The following is an 18,359-nucleotide window of genomic DNA, read 5'->3' as shown; positions in this document are numbered from 1 at the left end:
CTTTTGGGGCTTGGACTCCTGCTTGAATTTATAAGTATACCTTTCACACAGACCCAACTGCACAAAATGTGAATACTTTTCAAGGCAACATTGATTAATTCAGCAAATTCAGACCATCCTACACAGTGGTGTGAAACAAATGTCCTGTTTCTATTTCCCAAACTTGCACTTGCTATGAACTTTACCTATGAAATTAGTTGAATGATGTTGCTAGAAATGTAGGACAAAAGTGTCCTATAAGGGAGTACTAGTCAGCATATTTTGATCTGTTGTGAGTGATAGCGCTCACACATAGTAGGGTGTGAAGCTGAGCAAGTATCTTTTAAATGGTTGATTTGGGTTTCAGCATTGAGCCCAGCTGTTCCTTGAAACACTCTGTACAGTACAGTAATTTAGGGCATAATGGTCTTGTGTAAGGAGACAGATGTGAATCACAGGTGAACTACTTCTGGATGACGACAAGGGTGTGAGCACTCTCTGTGCCCTTGTCTTTTTCCTCCCAGTCTCTTATTCTCATATATATTCATTTTTCTTTCCTCCTACCACCTCTTTGCAAAGAGGTAGGCACATTCCAGTGACTCCGATGAGCCTGCTATGTACTGGTTAATCTGGTTCATGTGTTTGATTTTAATATCTTTTTTTTTTACCCTGCCTATCCTAAGAAACCGATGCTGCCTCATTAGGTTTGAATGTATCAGTAAGCTTATGGTATAGAGTGAGAAGTGAATCAGAGAACGTGTCTTCACCCAAGATTTGGAAGTGGTACAACATGACCTCTTACACTTCTTTTGCTTTTTAGATCTTTAAGCCCTAAGCCACCCTAAATCTACTGTCCCTATAAAAAGCTGCATTTTAAAAGGCTTTAGAAGGCTTGCTGACCTTGCAACCTACTTTGTAAGGAGTCTGCACCCACAGCTATTAAACAAAATTAATTTCAGCACTTTTAAATTGTTAATCTTGCAAAAGACAACTTGCTTGCTCTCCAGTGATCCTACAGGTCATCATTCTGTGAGCTGCAAGCCATCACCAGGGTTCATGTCTCTGAACATCATCAGTCTGCTTGCAGTCTCCCAAATGCCTTGCAAAATTAATTCCTCTGTCCTCCACTTTTACTCCTCCAGCACCTCTTTGAGATCTGGGCACTTGATGAGCTCTCTGTATGTAGCAGCTATTCGCCAGTAGTCATGCCACAGATTATTCTCATTTTAAGGTTACTCTATCCTAAATCAGTGCTTCTAACCCTCAACTCATGGTAATGAACTTTGGGCAGCAGGACATGAATTCAGGTAAGAAATGACAGTTTTAGTCTTTGGAGTATTAGGTTTTCTATTGAAAGGGCTACATCTCTTGTAAGTTAAGTTTCTCCATACCCATGGGACACATGTTTTACCAGGCACTAATTTATTTTGTATCTTCTTAAGTGTATTTTCTCTGCCTAGACATGAAACTTGGAAATGTTGCCTTTTTCCCTGCAGGTAGAGATATGTGTGAATGCACTGGGGGTGGGGGAGAAAGTGTGTGCTGCATCTGGTATTATCATGCCTGGTTGTCCCTGCTCCTTCCACCTCTTTTGTCTCTGCCACTCAAGCCAATTTCAGCCATCCGCTGACTCTCATTTGGGATAATAGCCTCTCTTTTTACTGTTGTCTTGTCATGTTTGATTCGGCAGCACAAGGGTTTTAAATTAGCCAAAACGTTTGCATGCTGGGCTTACTCTGCTGCCACTACCAGTTGTAGAGCCACTAAACCACTTGATGCTGAAATTGATGATTGCTCGGAAGGAATAAGAAATTGTTGGTGGCTATCGGGAAGATTCATTCACGCCGAGCCCCTTTTAAGAAACCTAGGGGGGAGGGAGAGAGAGATTTCCTTCATTTTCCTGCTGCCTGGCTGGTGGTTGCATTGTGCTTGTGCCAGGTTCCTGCTGAGTGATTACAGCCTTGCTAGGCTGCGTAGTTCCTGTGATTTCAACATAAAAACAGAAGAAGAAAAATACAGAGGGAAAGGAAGGAGGGGATAAAGGTCCAAAGACTTGCAGTTCAATTCAGTAACATAGAATTGTGATTTTTAACTCACTGCCCACTCCTTTGTTTTGGTCTGTTGTTTGGTTTGGGTTTTTTTTGGTTTGGGCTTTTTTTTTTTTTTTTTTAAATCTAATTTATTCCCCCTGGCTAGAAGTTTACTTGTTAGAAATTTTCTCCAGTAGAAGACTCTCTGTATCAGCCTGCCTGAGTTGGTGGTGCTAAACCATGGCTGGGCAGTTTTTAAAGCAGTTTTTAATATTCTCTGGATTAAAAACTGACCTGTCATTAATGGGATCTGGGATTTCCAAGAAACTACAAAACTTCTAATAATACCGCCACATTCCCCCCAATGCTTTTTACTTGTTTATGTTGGTGTTTGAAGGTATGGAGGGCCAGAATTTATGAGGGGAAAGAAGATGAGAGTGCTTGAGAAACTGTACAAAGAGAAAACAAATGAAGCCACAGAATTAAATGTGAATGACAAGGGTTGTATGAGGGATATAATTATATTTCAGAGCTATATACGATCACATATGCAAAGTGAGAGAGGCATCCTTTATTTCTGTCTTTTTTGAAGAGAGAGTATGTTTTGGCTTTTTTATTACTCTAGTACTAGCTTCTGGGTTACAGTGATGATAGGTAGTCAAATGACCAGGAAAGATCAGTAAGAGAGCCATGTGCTCAAGATTTCCAAGTCCACAGACAAACACTATCTATCAGAATATAGAAACTGTGAACTAAAAACAAAACAAACCAACCCAAACCCTCTATTAGCCATATATGCAAGTTCCTAGACAGTTAGAAGCAGGGCTTCAGATATATAATGCGTTTTACAGTGTCACAGTTAAGACCCTAAATATAACGCATGTGGGAATACGATTGCATAGCATCCAAGCCAGGAAAGATGTTCTCATTTGATCTAATACTGCTAACATTATTAGTAGTAGAATTCTAGCACTTTTTTTTCCTGATTACTAAGCCACATGGTCTCTTGCATAAGATGCCCTTTTTCTGGAAGAAAAAAACCCCACAAATCTTGTAAATTTGAAGGTGTTGGCATCAAACTTTATTTCTCTCTGGTATGTAATAAATCATGAAAAAATCATGTGAATAACTAAAGCTCTAAAAATACAAATCTAAGAGACCAAATCTCTGGGGTCCAGCAGTGGTGTGCTGTTGTGCAAGTCTAGCTCTAAGGGCTTTCGTCTGTGCCAATTAATAGTAGATTGGAAAGCCAGGTGACCATGATGGGTTTAGTCCTGTTATCTGTCTCTAACTGCTGCACTGTTCAGAATTGCTGATTTCTCTGCAAAATCATGACAGATGTATTACAGGAAAATGTATTGGTCGAGTAGCTAGTGAGAGAGTTAATGCAAGGGATAATAAGTAGCTAAGGCTATGTCCTCCAGCAGACTTTGATGTGGTTTGATAATATATGGGATGGGTCAATCTGCCCTATTAGCAAATGTAGCCAGTTTATGCTCTACATACAAACTAGAGATTTGATAAAGCACTAAATTAGTTTTCACAAGGTATTAGATGTTAGATACTTAATGGGATCATCATGCTTTTGCTACACTTGGTTAAGACGTGTTCTGTAACAGAAGCATGTGGCAGCATGACATTTCACCAGGAAAGGAAGCGTGTCTTGTGACTGAATCACGAGTCTGGGAATTATAACGTCCAGGCATCACTTGGCTTCTGAATTAATGTCTGTCTGATTTACCAGAGAGGTTTCTCTTTTCAAATCTGTAGAATGGGACTGTGTCCTTCCCCTTTGCCTTCTTGTGAAGCTTAAGCCACCAATGCTTGTGAAGTGTAATTTTTTAATTTTAATCCTGAGATGCAAAGGGTGCAAGTAATCATATTCTGTGAAGCTTCAGTTGCATGAGACTAATACTGTCCCACTCAGTAGGTCCTGGGAAATTCCCTAAACTTGGCAGCAGAGAATTTACAGGTTGAAACAAATTTGAATAAGAAACCTTAGTAGAGTGTGAAATGAGAAGTTCAGGGTTTTGATGTAGTGCTCCACAACTGTGCTCTGCATTCGCTCTGTGCTAGTGTTCAACTAGTATTTAAAAGGTGAAGTAAAACCAAGAGTTCAATGAAGCTAGTAACATTTTTGTACAGCCAAAAATCCACTGGTAAGATACGTCACATAGGAACAACTTCCTTGCCTTTGAACACTTGTACCCTTTCTACCAGTGGGGAATGTGGGTGAAGAAGGCGACCTTCCTGGCGCCACATGGCAAATCGGACTCTGAAACGGATGCTCAGTTTGAGCATTCCCCTTATCTGAGCTGATGTTTAATCCACTAAAGCAGGCTGCTGCTTTGGTTAGCTGGTCACATTTTTATAAGCTTGTTTCTTCACTATCAAAGAAAGGGCTGTAAAATTACACTTTTTTTTTTTAAGTTCTGTAGTTTATGTCTTGTTAAATAAAATCTTAAACTGCTGACAGCAGCGTATGCCTACAGCTACATTCAGAAAACTATGCTTTAAAACCTATTGTTTTGTATTTATCACATGAATCTATTTTTTTGCTAATGTTATTTTTCCCTGTTCCCAGATACTGTTCTCAATTACACTTGAAATGCAGCGTTTTACTTTCTTTAACATCTTACTACTTACGCAAGTAACCAGTCCTGAATGACCACTGCCAGGCTTTGCACTTCTCCTAGCACTAGGGAGACATTCCTATCTTTTTGTGAAATGCAGCAAGAGCGTCATATATAAAACGATCCTGTTTGAAAGGGTAGAAGCTGTGTCCCAATATAGATCACAGTGGAAAATGACTCAAAATTACATGACAGCTTCTTCCCTGTTTAGCCCCCATTCCCCTTCCCTTTTTCCAGCCTGTTTCCCAGTCAGGCTGTGGTAAGAAATGTGTTGTGTATTGTGATGTTTTAGTTTACTGTTACTAATAATCCCTTTGCATCTTTCGTTAGTGTGTTATTTATAGGATCACAAAAGGGCATTGGTACCGCTCAGCCTCTGAGTCGGTGCTGCTGGCGTCCCGGGACCACAATGTTTTTTTTAAAAGCACTGGGTCACACCTTGGCCTCTGCAGTGGGCTCGCCTAGCTCCGGCAGAAGCCTGTGCCATGCTTTGGGCTGAAATCCTGTGTTATAAAACCTGGTGAGGCCAGCATGGCCTTCAGATGCTTGTGTAAACAAGAAGACTTTGCTTCAAAACTCCTCCTAAGCCTGCACCTGACGAGCCGCTCGGAGCTGGAGGGCTGCGTTTCCCCTAATAAATTCCTTTTTGTGAACCCACTTGTTAGTCAAGCGTTGTGCACACTAACTACAGCGAGGGCCCTGTGTCTTGGGCATAAATTACTCTCGCGTGGCACTGTCTCTGAGCAGCCCCCCAGTTATGGATTACTTTGTTCTCGACTTGACAGGAACATAATTAGAACTGTTGATGAAATCTACCAAATTGTTCCTCCGTGGCCTCAATGGTCAGGAAATTTGGCTGAGTCGTATTTGTCACGGACGTAAAGGCTCTAAACACTTCATATTAACTATGTTATTAATGTGCCCTCTAATCTGTCCGTGAATTGGTAACACTTGGAGTGAGCTTGTGCTCTAATAGCACCTTGTGATGAATACATTGTAATGCTGTTAAAAAGTTTCTGGAGGGTGGGGGAAAAAAAAAAAAAAAAAAAAAAAAAAAAAAAAAAAAGGAAAACACTTTAATAAAAAGTGAACATTTCTAGGTTGTTTCTTTTCTCTGTATGTGCGTTTTTATGTTATACAGTTTTGTTTTGTTTAATTGGAGATTCATTTAGGCTTTACATTGACAGACCGTTTTCTGTTCTATAGGATTTGCTGACATTTGGGCTGTTTCATTGCCAGAGGAGGCTTTGTGTGTCCCAAAGGAAGTGAGTGATCTGGCCATAACAAATCCTGCCAAAATATTTTAACACCGTTACGATTTTCTAATGCAATGCGTAGTGAATGTGACTAGAAAAGGATGGTGAGTCCACGAAGGGGGTTCGCTCCCTCTCCTCTGAGATTTCTCTGGTGGAATGAGCACGCAGGAGCTGCCGGGGGTGGTGGGAGACCACAGCCAGCCGTGGGGGGGTGGTTTACCTCCTGAAGTGTACCACTTCAGACACAGCAATGGCTCACACTTAATCTTTAAACCAGCCTTTCAAATTTTGGTCCTGCTCTTGAACTTTCCAAGAGTACTGGGTGATCAGAGACAGCATTTTTAGTTACGTTAAATAAATGCATTTTGGCTGCTGTAAATGTTCAGTAAGTTAAAACAAGGAAACGTGTTAAACACCTATAGATGAGAGCGAGGTTAGTGGCTGAAGGTCCTACAAGTTGATGAGCTGTTGTCTTGGGTAAAACAAATTCCTGCATTCAAAACAAATGGTGATCCCATACTTCAGTATGGTTTTGAAAAACACTAAGGTGGTTTTTAACTGTGTAAGCAACCGTGCTTAGATAAAGTGCTAGAACACAAAAATAAGAGTTTTCACATGTAGTGTTCAGGGTATGAAGACACTTCTGACAGCCTAATGTCTAGCACAGAGCTGGAAGTGTGGGAAAACAATAATTTAGATCCCTGAGCTATGCTCTGAAGCAGCAGGTAGATTAGCTGCTGTTTTTCTAATACCTTGGTGATTTGCTTATATTAAATTTGACACCACCCACTCACCCCCACCCACAAGAAAAAAACAAACCCAGGCTAAAATTAGTATTTAGTAAACAATTTAAAACTTAAACCCAGTAAGCACTTCAAAACGTGCTAACTGCAGAATATCAGCCATCCTCTCTTGTGCCCAACATTCTCCATGTTGGATTAGTCTGGCGATTAGCTTCTGTATCGGGGTAAACTCATGTTTCTTTGGTCATTCTGTGATCACGTACTTAAGAATCAACAAAGTAGGTGACCATGTGTACCAACAAGTTTTGCTGAAGGGAGGAAATCTAATGAGAAACAGAAAAGTTGAGCACGACCACAGCTTTGGAAGTTGCTCCATATGAGCAGATCCTTCCACTTCTACTGAACTTTCTCAAGTTTCTGACAGGGTTGAGCTATTTGCCCCTGACCTGTGTTGTCAGATGCTCAGATGGACATAAATACACTCAGGCCTTTCATTGCTGATGCTGTTTCCCACTTGGATGTTTCTCTATTTGTTAGTCTTTGAATACTGAACAGAATTGCAAGTTCTCATGCTCATCTCCTAAATCCTTGTTCAGTATTTGCTGGGCTCGCTCAAACCGCCTCTTTCCGATGACCACTGTATGTGTTATTTCCCAGGTCCCAGGGCCAATGGTGCTGTTACCAACAGGAGGAAAGTGTTAGCCTGAGAGTTAGGACTTACTTTGAGAACATTTTATGATCTTAATATTCGTAAATTAAATGGGAATCTAACTCTGCACCTTTCTCATGCAAATCAATCTATTTCTAGTAATGAGCAATTTAAGTATTTTTTTTTTAATATGTAGTTGCCATCTCTGAAAATCAGGATCAGAATCCAGGATGCTCAAATTAGGTGTTAGTGCATACAGATATTCTGTTGATGACTCTATTATTAGAATGAAGTAGACCAGTACTTTCCCTGGATCTGTTTCTTTTCACTGCTTTGTCTCTTTTTCTCTCGCAGTTCATTTTGTCTAAGTTTTTCTTCTGTTCTTTAATTTCACCCTTTAATTAATTTCTACCAGAGCCATGGGATCTTGAAGGTCTTTCTAAATAATTAGATTTTGTTACTTATTTACAGTGTGTTCAAAACTGAATTACATTTTCTTTTGTCATAGTCTTGTTTTATCACTGTTCTAAAATAGGATGTTATGTGGGGCATTCTTACCCAAAAGCATGCTTTATGCTGTCCTGGCTCTACTGCATCTGTTTTTCTAATATGCATTCACTACTAAAAAATTTTCCTTAAGTGAATGAGTATTGAATTATCCTTGAATGTTACTAGGTTTCTGGGCTTGGTGGTGGCTTTTCAGTTTCCAGTGGGAATGTTATGATATGCATCTTGTACATAGAAATCTAACTTATGTCGTTCAGTAAATCAAAATGTATTATGAGCAGAGCTTAATCCTGATTTAACTTTTTGTTTAAGAGTAGGAAGTAAAATTACTTCTGCAGAAACCAAAGCACTTATTCAAGCAGGAGGCAGCGAATGGGGATTTAATATCGGAATCAGGCCCTCGAGTATTAATCGGATAAAACTGGATCTTACAATGTCAGCTGTGGAGAGCATATGCTAGTAGACACTTGTGTTTGAAATCAGGATTCATAGTTAATCATTCTAAGAAATAGACTTACCACTTCATAAACTCTAGGAAAGACTGTTTTCTTTTCCAAACATTTAAATTACTCAGCCATTTTATACATTAAAACCCAATTATAACTTATAGGGTATTTTGAAGACTTTTCAAAGCTTTTTCTTTTAGGAACTGTGCACAGACTGAGGCTTTAGCACCAAGTAGTTCATTTTTTCGAATGCATCTTTTTTTTTTTTTTCTCTAGCCAAATAGGGTTTCAAGAATGTTCATTACCACACGAGCAAGTACAAATCCCGAACAGCCAGTACCGCTTTCAGAACATGTGACATGTCCCCTAAAACTAACAAACTGAAGTCTCAATGTGGCTAATGAGCTCCAGAATATAGCTTAAAAATACTTTATTTCCTTTCTCTGAGATGATAATAACCAGGTTAAAGTAAACTTTATTGTATCACCTCTCTTCTGCCATGTAATGCAGACTGCATGCAAAATATGGTTGGAGAGAAATAAAAATCAAAATGTGCTGCAGAAGTTTAGGGAATGAAATGCACCTGCTACTGAATGGAAAACCTTGTTTTAAGCACCACCTTCTTGGTTCTCAGGGACAGCTTAACACTGGCACACATCAGTGGCATTCTCCTGCTGAAAACTGCCTTTCTTCAAAATGCATAAATCCATAAATCCATAGTTTCTTGGAGCATACAGCAAACCTGATTTGACAGAGCCCAGCTATGAAGTTGTATGTTACTTGACGCACATGAAATCACGAAGTTTCAAAAAAAAACCCAAAAACTGTCCAAATCTATAGAAATATATTTCAGAGTATTCATTTGGTTGCTGATTTATCAGCAACAAGGTGTATGTGAATCAGATCACACCAATCCAGGTCAAGAAATACTGGTGTAATTGTACTTAATGCAGTAGCTAGGGAGTGTATTATAAGTATGGAGACCCAAAAGATGCGTGTGACCCTAGCGCTGTTACCAGACTACTTACCAAAGGCACACTTTTTCTGAGCATAGCAAGCTATTCCCACAGCATTATTTACCTGCTGGGAGTTAATAGGATGGTGTTTGGTTAAACGTTATATTCCTGAATCAAGCTATCATGGATATCAAGGAGTTGAAAAGAAGATTCATAAGATGGAAAATTCCAACTTTAAAGGCCAAATAAGAGAGACGATAAGCTTCCCAAATCAGAAACTGCTTTCTAAAGACTACTGTGGGCCCAGGATCCCTGTATAGGAAAAAATAAAGCGGTTTTCTTTAACAAAAATAAATAAAAGGGAGCTAGGCAATTGCTGACCTCTCTCTGTATCTTGCAGCAGAACTGAGTTGAGATGAGAACCTTGTGTTTCTCTTCATGAAGAGACTGTAGGAATGAAAGGTCACAAAGATATTAGGATTTACTAAGTGAAGTCATACTTGTCAATGGCTTCTCTTGCTAGATCTTTAAAGTTCAAGTACTTGTTTGCTTTAGTTAAGTGCTCTGAAGTGCTTTAAAAAGCATTGGCCCATTTATATAAACAAACAGAGAAATTCACTGATAGTCTTCCAAGTCAGTGTATTACCCCTTATTTGGATATCCTTCCTTGGATCTGAAAAAGATTTGCACTAGCAACTTCTAGTACATGTGAGTCTTGATTAATGGAGTATTGTATTATATGATGTCATTTGATTGTAGACATTGCCTATGTTGAAACACAGTCTCTCTGTTGTACACAACCATAAGGAAATAGAGGGGAGTCAGTAGCTTACAGACCTATTTATCCAGAACTTAAGTATGACTTGAGAGGAAGAATAAGCTGGAGGCCTGTTTTCCTTATGGGATATTTGCACTAGAGAATTAACACTTACATCTATCCCATATTTTTCAGTCTCCTGCTCAGCTGTGCTACCTTGGGAATATCTTTTAGTGCTGGGAGTCAGGCAACCAAGTTTAAACACATTCTCAAACCATGGGAAAATTCTGTTCGAACACTTACGACCGCTCACAGAAAGAAGGGAAACTACCAACATTAGTTGGTAGTGAAGGCGGAGATTGGGATGGTATTTACATGCTTCTCCACAGTATTCCTTACTAATCTGTGTTGTAGTTCTTCTCTATCAGTTGTCCTCATGGCAACAGCTGTACCATCACAACATTGCTCTTCTGGAGTAATGTCCTTTAACCTAGTGACACTGTTGTGATACTGAAAGCCTAAGAATGTAGTAAAATTGTATATTGAAAGTTTTCCTCTTTAATATGTATGAAGAAATAAGCATTATTTGGAGGAATCACTGGACATACCTTATCCAGTAAGGTCAAGGCAGTTAGCTCCAGAAGAAAAAGTAAACCGAATACCATCGGCAACTATTTCCCCAAATGCACCGTAATGAGAACCATAGGGATGTAGATGGGTGCTACCTTAAAACTTAAAATGGTGTTCTTGATTTGAAAAAAGTTTGTCCTAATAATTTTGATCTGGATGTGTTTTCTTTTTACATCCCTCATGTACTGTCTGTGAGATTCAGGCAGTGTCATAAAGAGGTGGATTTAGAGCTATTGCTAATTTAAACTGCATTTAATAAAACACAAGTTTGAGATCTTACAAATCAGTGAATGTGGCATAGTTTGAAGATTGCTTTTGTCAAGTTTGATTAGCTCAAAGAGAAACCTTTTCTAAATATTGGTTGTGAGATTAATCAGGCAATGTAAGACCTTGAATTATTCCTCATCACAGGAAAACAACATAATGTATTATCTCACTTGATGACCGGGAAAATGTAGCTTTTGAGGTTTTAAAATCTATATTTTAAAGATTGGACCCAAGTAAGGACTTTCAGACTATTCTTTTTTTATTATTTATTTAAACTTACTTGTAATTTTCCATCTTATATTTCACTTTCTATAATGTATTCCCATATTACAAGCTGATAGTACCAACATCATTACATTGAAGGATGTTCTCATTATTGACTCCATTCTCAATTAATTATAAGTTTGTCATGTTTTAATGAGTAGGATTAAACTTTCATATTCCAAATATGTGTCTCGTGTTGCTTGCTTAGAAACTTTTTAAAGAAGGTGGTTGAACTATTTCTCTGAATAAGTACAAGGAAACAAAATATTCCTCGTGTGCATTAGAAAGCATTTACCATATTTAGAAATACTTGTAGAAAAGCTTTAATAGCTCTGTGCTTTGGAGAAAAGTTCTGAAATTTGGGCAGATGTCCTTTTCTAGCATTCTCTGTCACAAATAGTTGTGGTTTTCACTAAAGTAAAGACTCATATAGGCATGTGTTATGTCTTGTAAAATAATGTATAAAGGAAGGAAGAGTAGCACTCATGTATTTCAGGCATACCCTAATTTTAACCGGGTGGTCTTTATTCCTCTTTAATAAATCCCTGCTTCCTTCTATAGCATTTTCTTTTTTTTTCCCCCCCTCAAAAAAAATGAAATGGTACTTTGTACTTTTGCTTAACTGCCCTCTCTTTTCAAATCATGGTATGTTTGCAGCAAAGCTGCTACCACCATTGCCTTTGAGATTCAGATTTGATCCAATGCAGTTCTGTGGGGCATCTATCAAGAGTTTTTCTCCAAAGTTCGGTATGCATTAGTAGACCTTGTTTATTCATCATATTTTCTAGCGGAAGTTTGATATTCATTTGCCTTTTATTTCCTTACACAACGTAACACCTTTTTCACTAGTACAGATCAAATCCTTTCTAAGAATGCTTATTCTTTTGCAAAATATGCAAACAGGACGGGTGTATTCTAGCCCTGTTGTTGCTGGACTGTTCCAGCTGGTTTTGGTATGGTTATGATCCCCTGCAACCCCACACCCCCCCCATCCATCAGTAATAGATACCTGTAAGCATTAAGCACCAATAAGTTTGGAGTCTGTGCCAATAGATGGGCATCACAGTATGGGCAGGTACCGCTGTCACAACCACACAAATCATAGCAGGTTCTTACCAAAGAAAAGCAGGTTCCTTCCCCAAAAGAATATCTTTTATGAAATATGTTTTATATTGCGTGTTTTGTCTGTATCGAATTAAAACAGTAACCTTGCAATTTGAATAGTGATGTCACCTGGTATCGCAGTTTGGCTAAAAACACATGAGCATGATTTGAAGGGGGTTAGCTCAGCATGGCCCTCACCAGGTAGAAACCCAAAGTCCCGGTAAATGCTCAGCAGCAGTCTACACCCTGGGCCATTTCTCATGAGACCTGTTACTACAAATAGCGTGTAGCTACATTTGGGTATTCAGGTTTTGACAGGATGTGGCTGCTCTTTCTCACTTAGCAGATGGCTTTCCCTGTACCATCACCTGTCTCAGTGCTCCTTTGCCTCACTATAACAGAGTTGTGACAAGAACTGTCGTGATGGTTGTGAAAGCTGCTTTCTGCATGTGGCCATCATAATTATCACGTATAGGCACCTTTATTTAGCAAGTCCACGTGTATCGATATTACTGTCGCAAATGTCTTATGTTTGGGTACATTTATCTTATATCAACTGTCTGTGGTGTTGATATTCTGCAGCCTAATCAAAGAGCTAAGCCTGTGTAAAACCTGCTTGATCTCAACTTCAGGCTTTGTATGTCTGTATGATAGGGTATGAATTTCTTCATACTCCTGTTTGGAGGAACACCTATAACTCAGCTGTGGCTTTGCACTACTTGAAAGTAATTCAGTAATCTCATGCATGGCGATGGAAGTTTTATACTACACCTCCCCATCACCCATCCTCACGCACATTTTCTACATGTATCATTATTATCATCAGCATCTGTCTTTTGAGTGATGATTTATTTGTCTGTAGGTCTCTGTCCCTTTATACAATACTAGATCTAAAATGACATCTCCCTTAAGAGAAAGAAAGGCATGATCTCAAAGATTTAATACTCGTTTTAAAATTTTATTGCTAGTAACTAAATGTGGAATTACTTTAACCGGTAATTATTTAGAATTAAGTAGGAAAGAGTTAAAAAAAATTAAAGAAAAAAAATCCCTTTCCCGGGAAAACTGCACCCCCTCCTTCTAACAAAGCTGTTTCAGGAGGTTTCAGTGGTATGCATAAATGTATTTCTTTTAACACTTTTGTTGTTTAAAATGCTATTGTTTCATCCGAGGTGTGAGGGGATGTGCTAACCTTGTCAATGTGGGTGCAGTAGAGCAGAAATGATAACTGTATATACTTTTTTTAACAAAAACAGAGTGAGTGAGTGTGTGTGTGTGTGAGAGAGAGAGAGAGAGAGAGAGACAACTTATTTAAATCCTGAATACAGTCAGACCTCATATGCATTGTTAAAAAAAAGCCCTAAAGAATTGCATATGGATTAGGGGGATGAATATTCTATTATTTCAGTCTGTTCTGCTGATCTTCTTATTGTGACTTTGCGCTTCAGAAATCTGCCAGGAATTTGGCTTTGCTGTACTAGGCAGTAATTTTAAATGTGTATCAAGCACTTGATAGTGTATGATTTGCGTGCTGTTGCATTCCCATTCCCTAAATTTTCCACCAATTTATTACTTTTTTCATACTGTTTTAATATTTCAGGATGATGAATATATACAGCATCATTAAAGGTAAATAAAAAATGCATGAAATTAAAAAATGGAATATTAGATGTTTCTTTGCTGTAATCCCTAGGTCCAATAGGAATGAAATGTCTCTGTTCTGTCAAGTAATCCCTAAACATGATTAGGGACCTTGTAGTTTCCACATAGCCCACATAATATTTGTATCATATAAGCCTATTTATGTAAGGTTTGAGTAAAAGTTGTTATTAGAAGACCTATAAACCTATTTTACAATTCAAAAAGATATGCTTGCCTCTTAATCTCTCTACTTTTATTATTTTGCTGGGGAAGGCAATACGTCCTTAATTCATTTTTCAGAATTCTGTTACATCTTTTGGGTACTTATATCGTGCATTAACGATCCCAATGAAATGTATTTTTAAGACAGAGGACTGAGTTCAACAGTTCATCTACTTGTGTAGCTTCTCCTTAAATCCATGTTGGAAGGGACATGCACCTATTTCTAGGTCTCTTCTTTGACATCCAGGTTTAATCTGAACTGGGGGTCAGGAGATGTAGATTGTTTTTCTGATTTTGGGGAAGGGGGAATGAAAAGAAGGAGAGGGGATTAATTTTCCCCGTTTAAATCGTGTGTAAATATCAGTGATATAGCACTTCTGGCAGCATCACAGAAAGTTTTAAAATCAGCTTTTGATTTGACCAGCCAATAGCAGAGCTCTGGGGAGAAAAGGTAGAAAGAAGGAAATGGGGAAAATTTTTCCATGACAAAAGAATAAAACAGGACAGACCATAGCTGTTTTGAGCTGTTTCTTGTGATACAGTTGCATTGGGGATGCAACAACCCAACACTTCCCATTCCCTGCCTCAGCTTCTTGCCTGGACAGCAGAGATGCCCGTAGTCCCATCTTGTATGTTGTTAGGCTGAATTCATTAATGTTCAGAGGTATTCAAGTTCCATGGTAACACAAGGAAGATAATCAATAAATAAGGACAGTAACTTATATATTTCTGTGGTTTGAGTAGATGTTTACTAAGAAAATATTTTCAAATGATAGCTGGGGTCAGCTGTGGCAATTCTGTATTTCCCATAAGGAAATTTGAGATTATATTAACCTTGGGCTATCTACTCAAAAAACCCTGTGGAAATACACCTGTATTACTTCCACACTGCACTGAAATTTTACTTTTATTTCATTTTCAGCAGTTAGGGTGGCATTTGAGCAATGGCTCTATTCTTGTATTTATGAACTGAGAGAAGCAAAACTGCTCATTGCTGAGCCCAGGGATACTCTTCCAGGAAAACTGAGATCAATAGCTGTTATCAAGTCTTCATTTATAGGGAGTGTTAAATGACCACAAAGTCCTGATGTTCATCAATTAATAGGGTGTGCTTAAAATCAGGCTGTCTGCCTCACCCCCCAGCCTCCTGTAGTCAGAACTCTTGATCTTTGCTATCATTTTAAACAGTCACTTTCACATATTATAATTTCTTTTTAACTGGAGATACTGTATTACAGTGGTGCCAGTAAGTTAAAGGTAACTGATATTTTCCCTTGCCAACCTCCTCCTACCTGCTAGCAATGGAAGGCAGGAATGAGATGATGATACCTGAGGCTCGTTTTATGATCCAAGACAAGGAATTGCAATTATTATCACAGTTATTTTTGTGTTTTGGTACTCAGCGAGAAGGCAAGTGCACACCCCGACCAGAGCAGAACAAAGCTTGAAAACTAAGAATAAAAGCCTCATGCACAGATGCATTTCAGATGCCTTTATTCCCTCCCTTTATATTTAAGTGGAAATGAGGGATTTGGAAAAGAGAGAGCTTAATTTAACAAAATAATATTATGCTTTCGATCCTTAAAATGAATGAATTATTTGGATACTTAGCAGTATAATGTCTTTGAATAATGCTGGTACTTAAGATAGAAAAAATGATATTGTGAGTGTGCTGCGTTTGCCTCTTATGATGTTTTTACCAATTTGGCATTTATGGGAAGCAATATCATTGTTGCAAAGTTTCTAAATTGCTTTTTACACAAATCTGAAGAAATTAAATCTCCTCCTTGTTATGAAAATGAAGCGATGTCTTGAGACGCTGGTATATTAGCACAAATCTGTGGAGACAGTAAGCCCGATCCTACTTGCATTTATTGTGTGTCCACTTTTAATAGCTCCAAGAAGCTATGTTAGGTATAGGCTATTGCACGACAAAGTAAATAAGTGTATGCTTAAGTACAGCGTGTGAGCAGTAGAAGAGATGTCTCATAGGACCTCTTGTGCTTAAAGTTAAGCCCATGTCTGCCTGCTTCCGTGGTGAAGAATTTAGCCCACAATGTGGAGTAGTGTGAGATGCAGGAATAATGGCAAATTATGTAAATTGTGAGCCTTCAGAGAGAACATCACAAATCAATTTCAAGCTCAAAGAAAATAACGCGAATACAAATTGGTATAGACCACATGAAGATTTCGAGACATGACATACCATGTGGCGCAATGCAGAGCGGGCCGGTTGGGGAGGTGTTCAGCAAAGCCTGCTGGCATTCTTCTGGTCTGTTCAGAACAGCCTTGGGAAAGGCCACACATCTTGTCTGAGAGGTGGGTCAACATAGTGGTACAGACTGCACTACCACCAAAAAAAACCCCACCGTTTAGTAGAAACATATTTTGAATAGTAGTACTGTTGAGCTCTGACTTGAAGGTGCAAGGTGAGTAGTGCCTGGCTGGCAAGCGTTTTGCTGGGTCCTCCCCAAAACCCTGCTCAGCCACAGCTGCCAGCAAAGGTGGCATCAGCAGCTCTGACTCAGGGGGCCACGTGTGCGTGACTTTTTGTCTCGTTAGTAAGAGGCAGTCTAACACTCCAGCCCCTTTCCCCATCCCTTCAGACTGCGCAGCTCAATACATATCAGAAGGGGACACAACATGGGTTGTAAGAGAGACCAGTTCAGGTGACTGGCATCATTTCCAGGCAAGCCACCATTTATCAGGGTGTGGTGCACAATTATTTTAACTCAGAACCGTAATGGGTCTTCATAGCTGAGTTTAAACTACGTGAAAGGTGCTGTATGTGATGCGTTTAAATTCATTGACAGAATTAAGACAAGACTAAGACAAGCGCATGATTGATTTTTACAAATACAAATGAATCTAATAGATGGAGGAAAGCAAGATGGATCAAATTTTTAAACCCAGGAGCTGATTTACCTACATCAAATGTTTAATGGGATGCTCTAATTTGATTGCGTCTCCAAAAGCTACTCACAATAGTCAAGCCACTGACTAAATGCCTGCTTAATCAAGGCCTCTGCGTACATCTACATCTTGATTTCCACGTACAAATAACCAGCAATTAATGACGCTGATTGACTGCAGGGAGCAGTTTGAGGTTCAGAATGGCAACTCCAGAGTTTTAGGGGTCTTTTAGCATTATTTCACTATGCTTTTAGAAGTGAATACAGACATGCAAGTCTATGTAAATGAAAGCTTCTCAACTCCAGTTGCAGAAGATTCTTCATGGCTGTAGCTAGAAAACATCTCTCTGCAAGGTTAGATGATTTTAATTGTGAGAGTTAGGCTCCTTATATTAAAACCAACGTATCAGCCCACGTCTGTGTAGCCTGTTAGAGTCCCATTAGGTGGTTTTCTATTTCCATATTAAAAAAAAAATCACGAAGGATGTTTGAATGAAGGATGAGGGAAGTTGTATATATTTTTTAGAAATCACAAGGCACTGTATACTTTTTTGGTTCTCATGATTGAACACATTTCTCAGTGGAAAGTCAGCAGTCATTTTTGACACCCTTTTTATTTATTTATTTTTTTTTTAATCAATCTCATTGCAATGTGTGTGTGAATGATGTTAGAATATTGGACCAAGATTCTTGAGAATATTGGTGCTTCCTCATTATTTTTGCTGTAGTATTTTCTACAGTAGTGAATTATCAATTACATTAAGTCTTTTTATTTCCCATGACACAGCTACAACTAAAATTAAGGGTGTTATGCTCACAATCCCTTGCACTACTCATTCTACTGTGAGGAAACTTTTGCTGCTTTTTCATACTAACCTTTACAATGCAACCGATAAACATTATTCCTGTTTTAATGACTCCCAAATAATGTCATATTTAAATGAAATGCAGTTTGCCTCAGCAGGGTTCTTTGAATTTATGAGCATTTTTGTCCCATATCCTACAATAATGTGACAAATATTATTTGCATTTTTACTGTTTTCTTGAATACTTTTAAACAGCCATTTTTAGGAGGCTTCAGATTGCTTTTGAACATATTTGAATGCATTTTTAGCTATCACCAAGCTTAAAATAGGAACCCTTTTTTCAGCTTATCTTTATTAAACACCTGTAAAAATCAGCGGTATTTCTTTTTTCTTATAAAGCTTTCTTCCTTTAACGAATGCCAGAAATGCTGCACAGTTTATTCTAGTATGGGCTTCTTTTCTTGGTGGTAATGGGCAGTAAATGGTCTATGCCATACACACACATACATTTACCTACCTGATGTCATAAATAGAAACTTGAAATTGTAATGTAATGC

The 18,359-nt window shown here is 38.5% G+C and overlaps 1 protein-coding gene across 3 annotated transcripts in view; it reads left to right on the top strand.

The window, feature by feature from the left end:
- ESRRG (estrogen related receptor gamma) overlaps window positions 1–18,359 on the top strand; it is a 350,096-nt gene that overhangs the window by 111,613 nt on the left and 220,124 nt on the right. Inside the window, exon 1 of one of the 3 annotated variants that reach the window (XM_026844373.1) lies at window positions 5,849–5,907. The exons of 1 other annotated variant lie outside the window; for it this stretch is intronic. Coding sequence is in view for 1 of the 2 variants with exons in the window: in XM_026844372.1 (XP_026700173.1) it covers window positions 5,968–6,002 (35 nt within the window). In the remaining variant the exon portion in view is untranslated. One more of the 3 variants, XM_026844372.1, reaches the window with a different exon arrangement.

This window comes from Athene cunicularia, assembly GCF_003259725.1.
Source record: "Athene cunicularia isolate RWA chromosome 3 unlocalized genomic scaffold, athCun1 chr3_part1, whole genome shotgun sequence".
NCBI classification, from domain to species: Eukaryota; Metazoa; Chordata; class Aves; order Strigiformes; family Strigidae; genus Athene; species Athene cunicularia.
The sequence above is the reverse complement of the archived record's forward strand: the minus strand, read 5'-3'. Positions and strand labels throughout refer to the sequence as shown.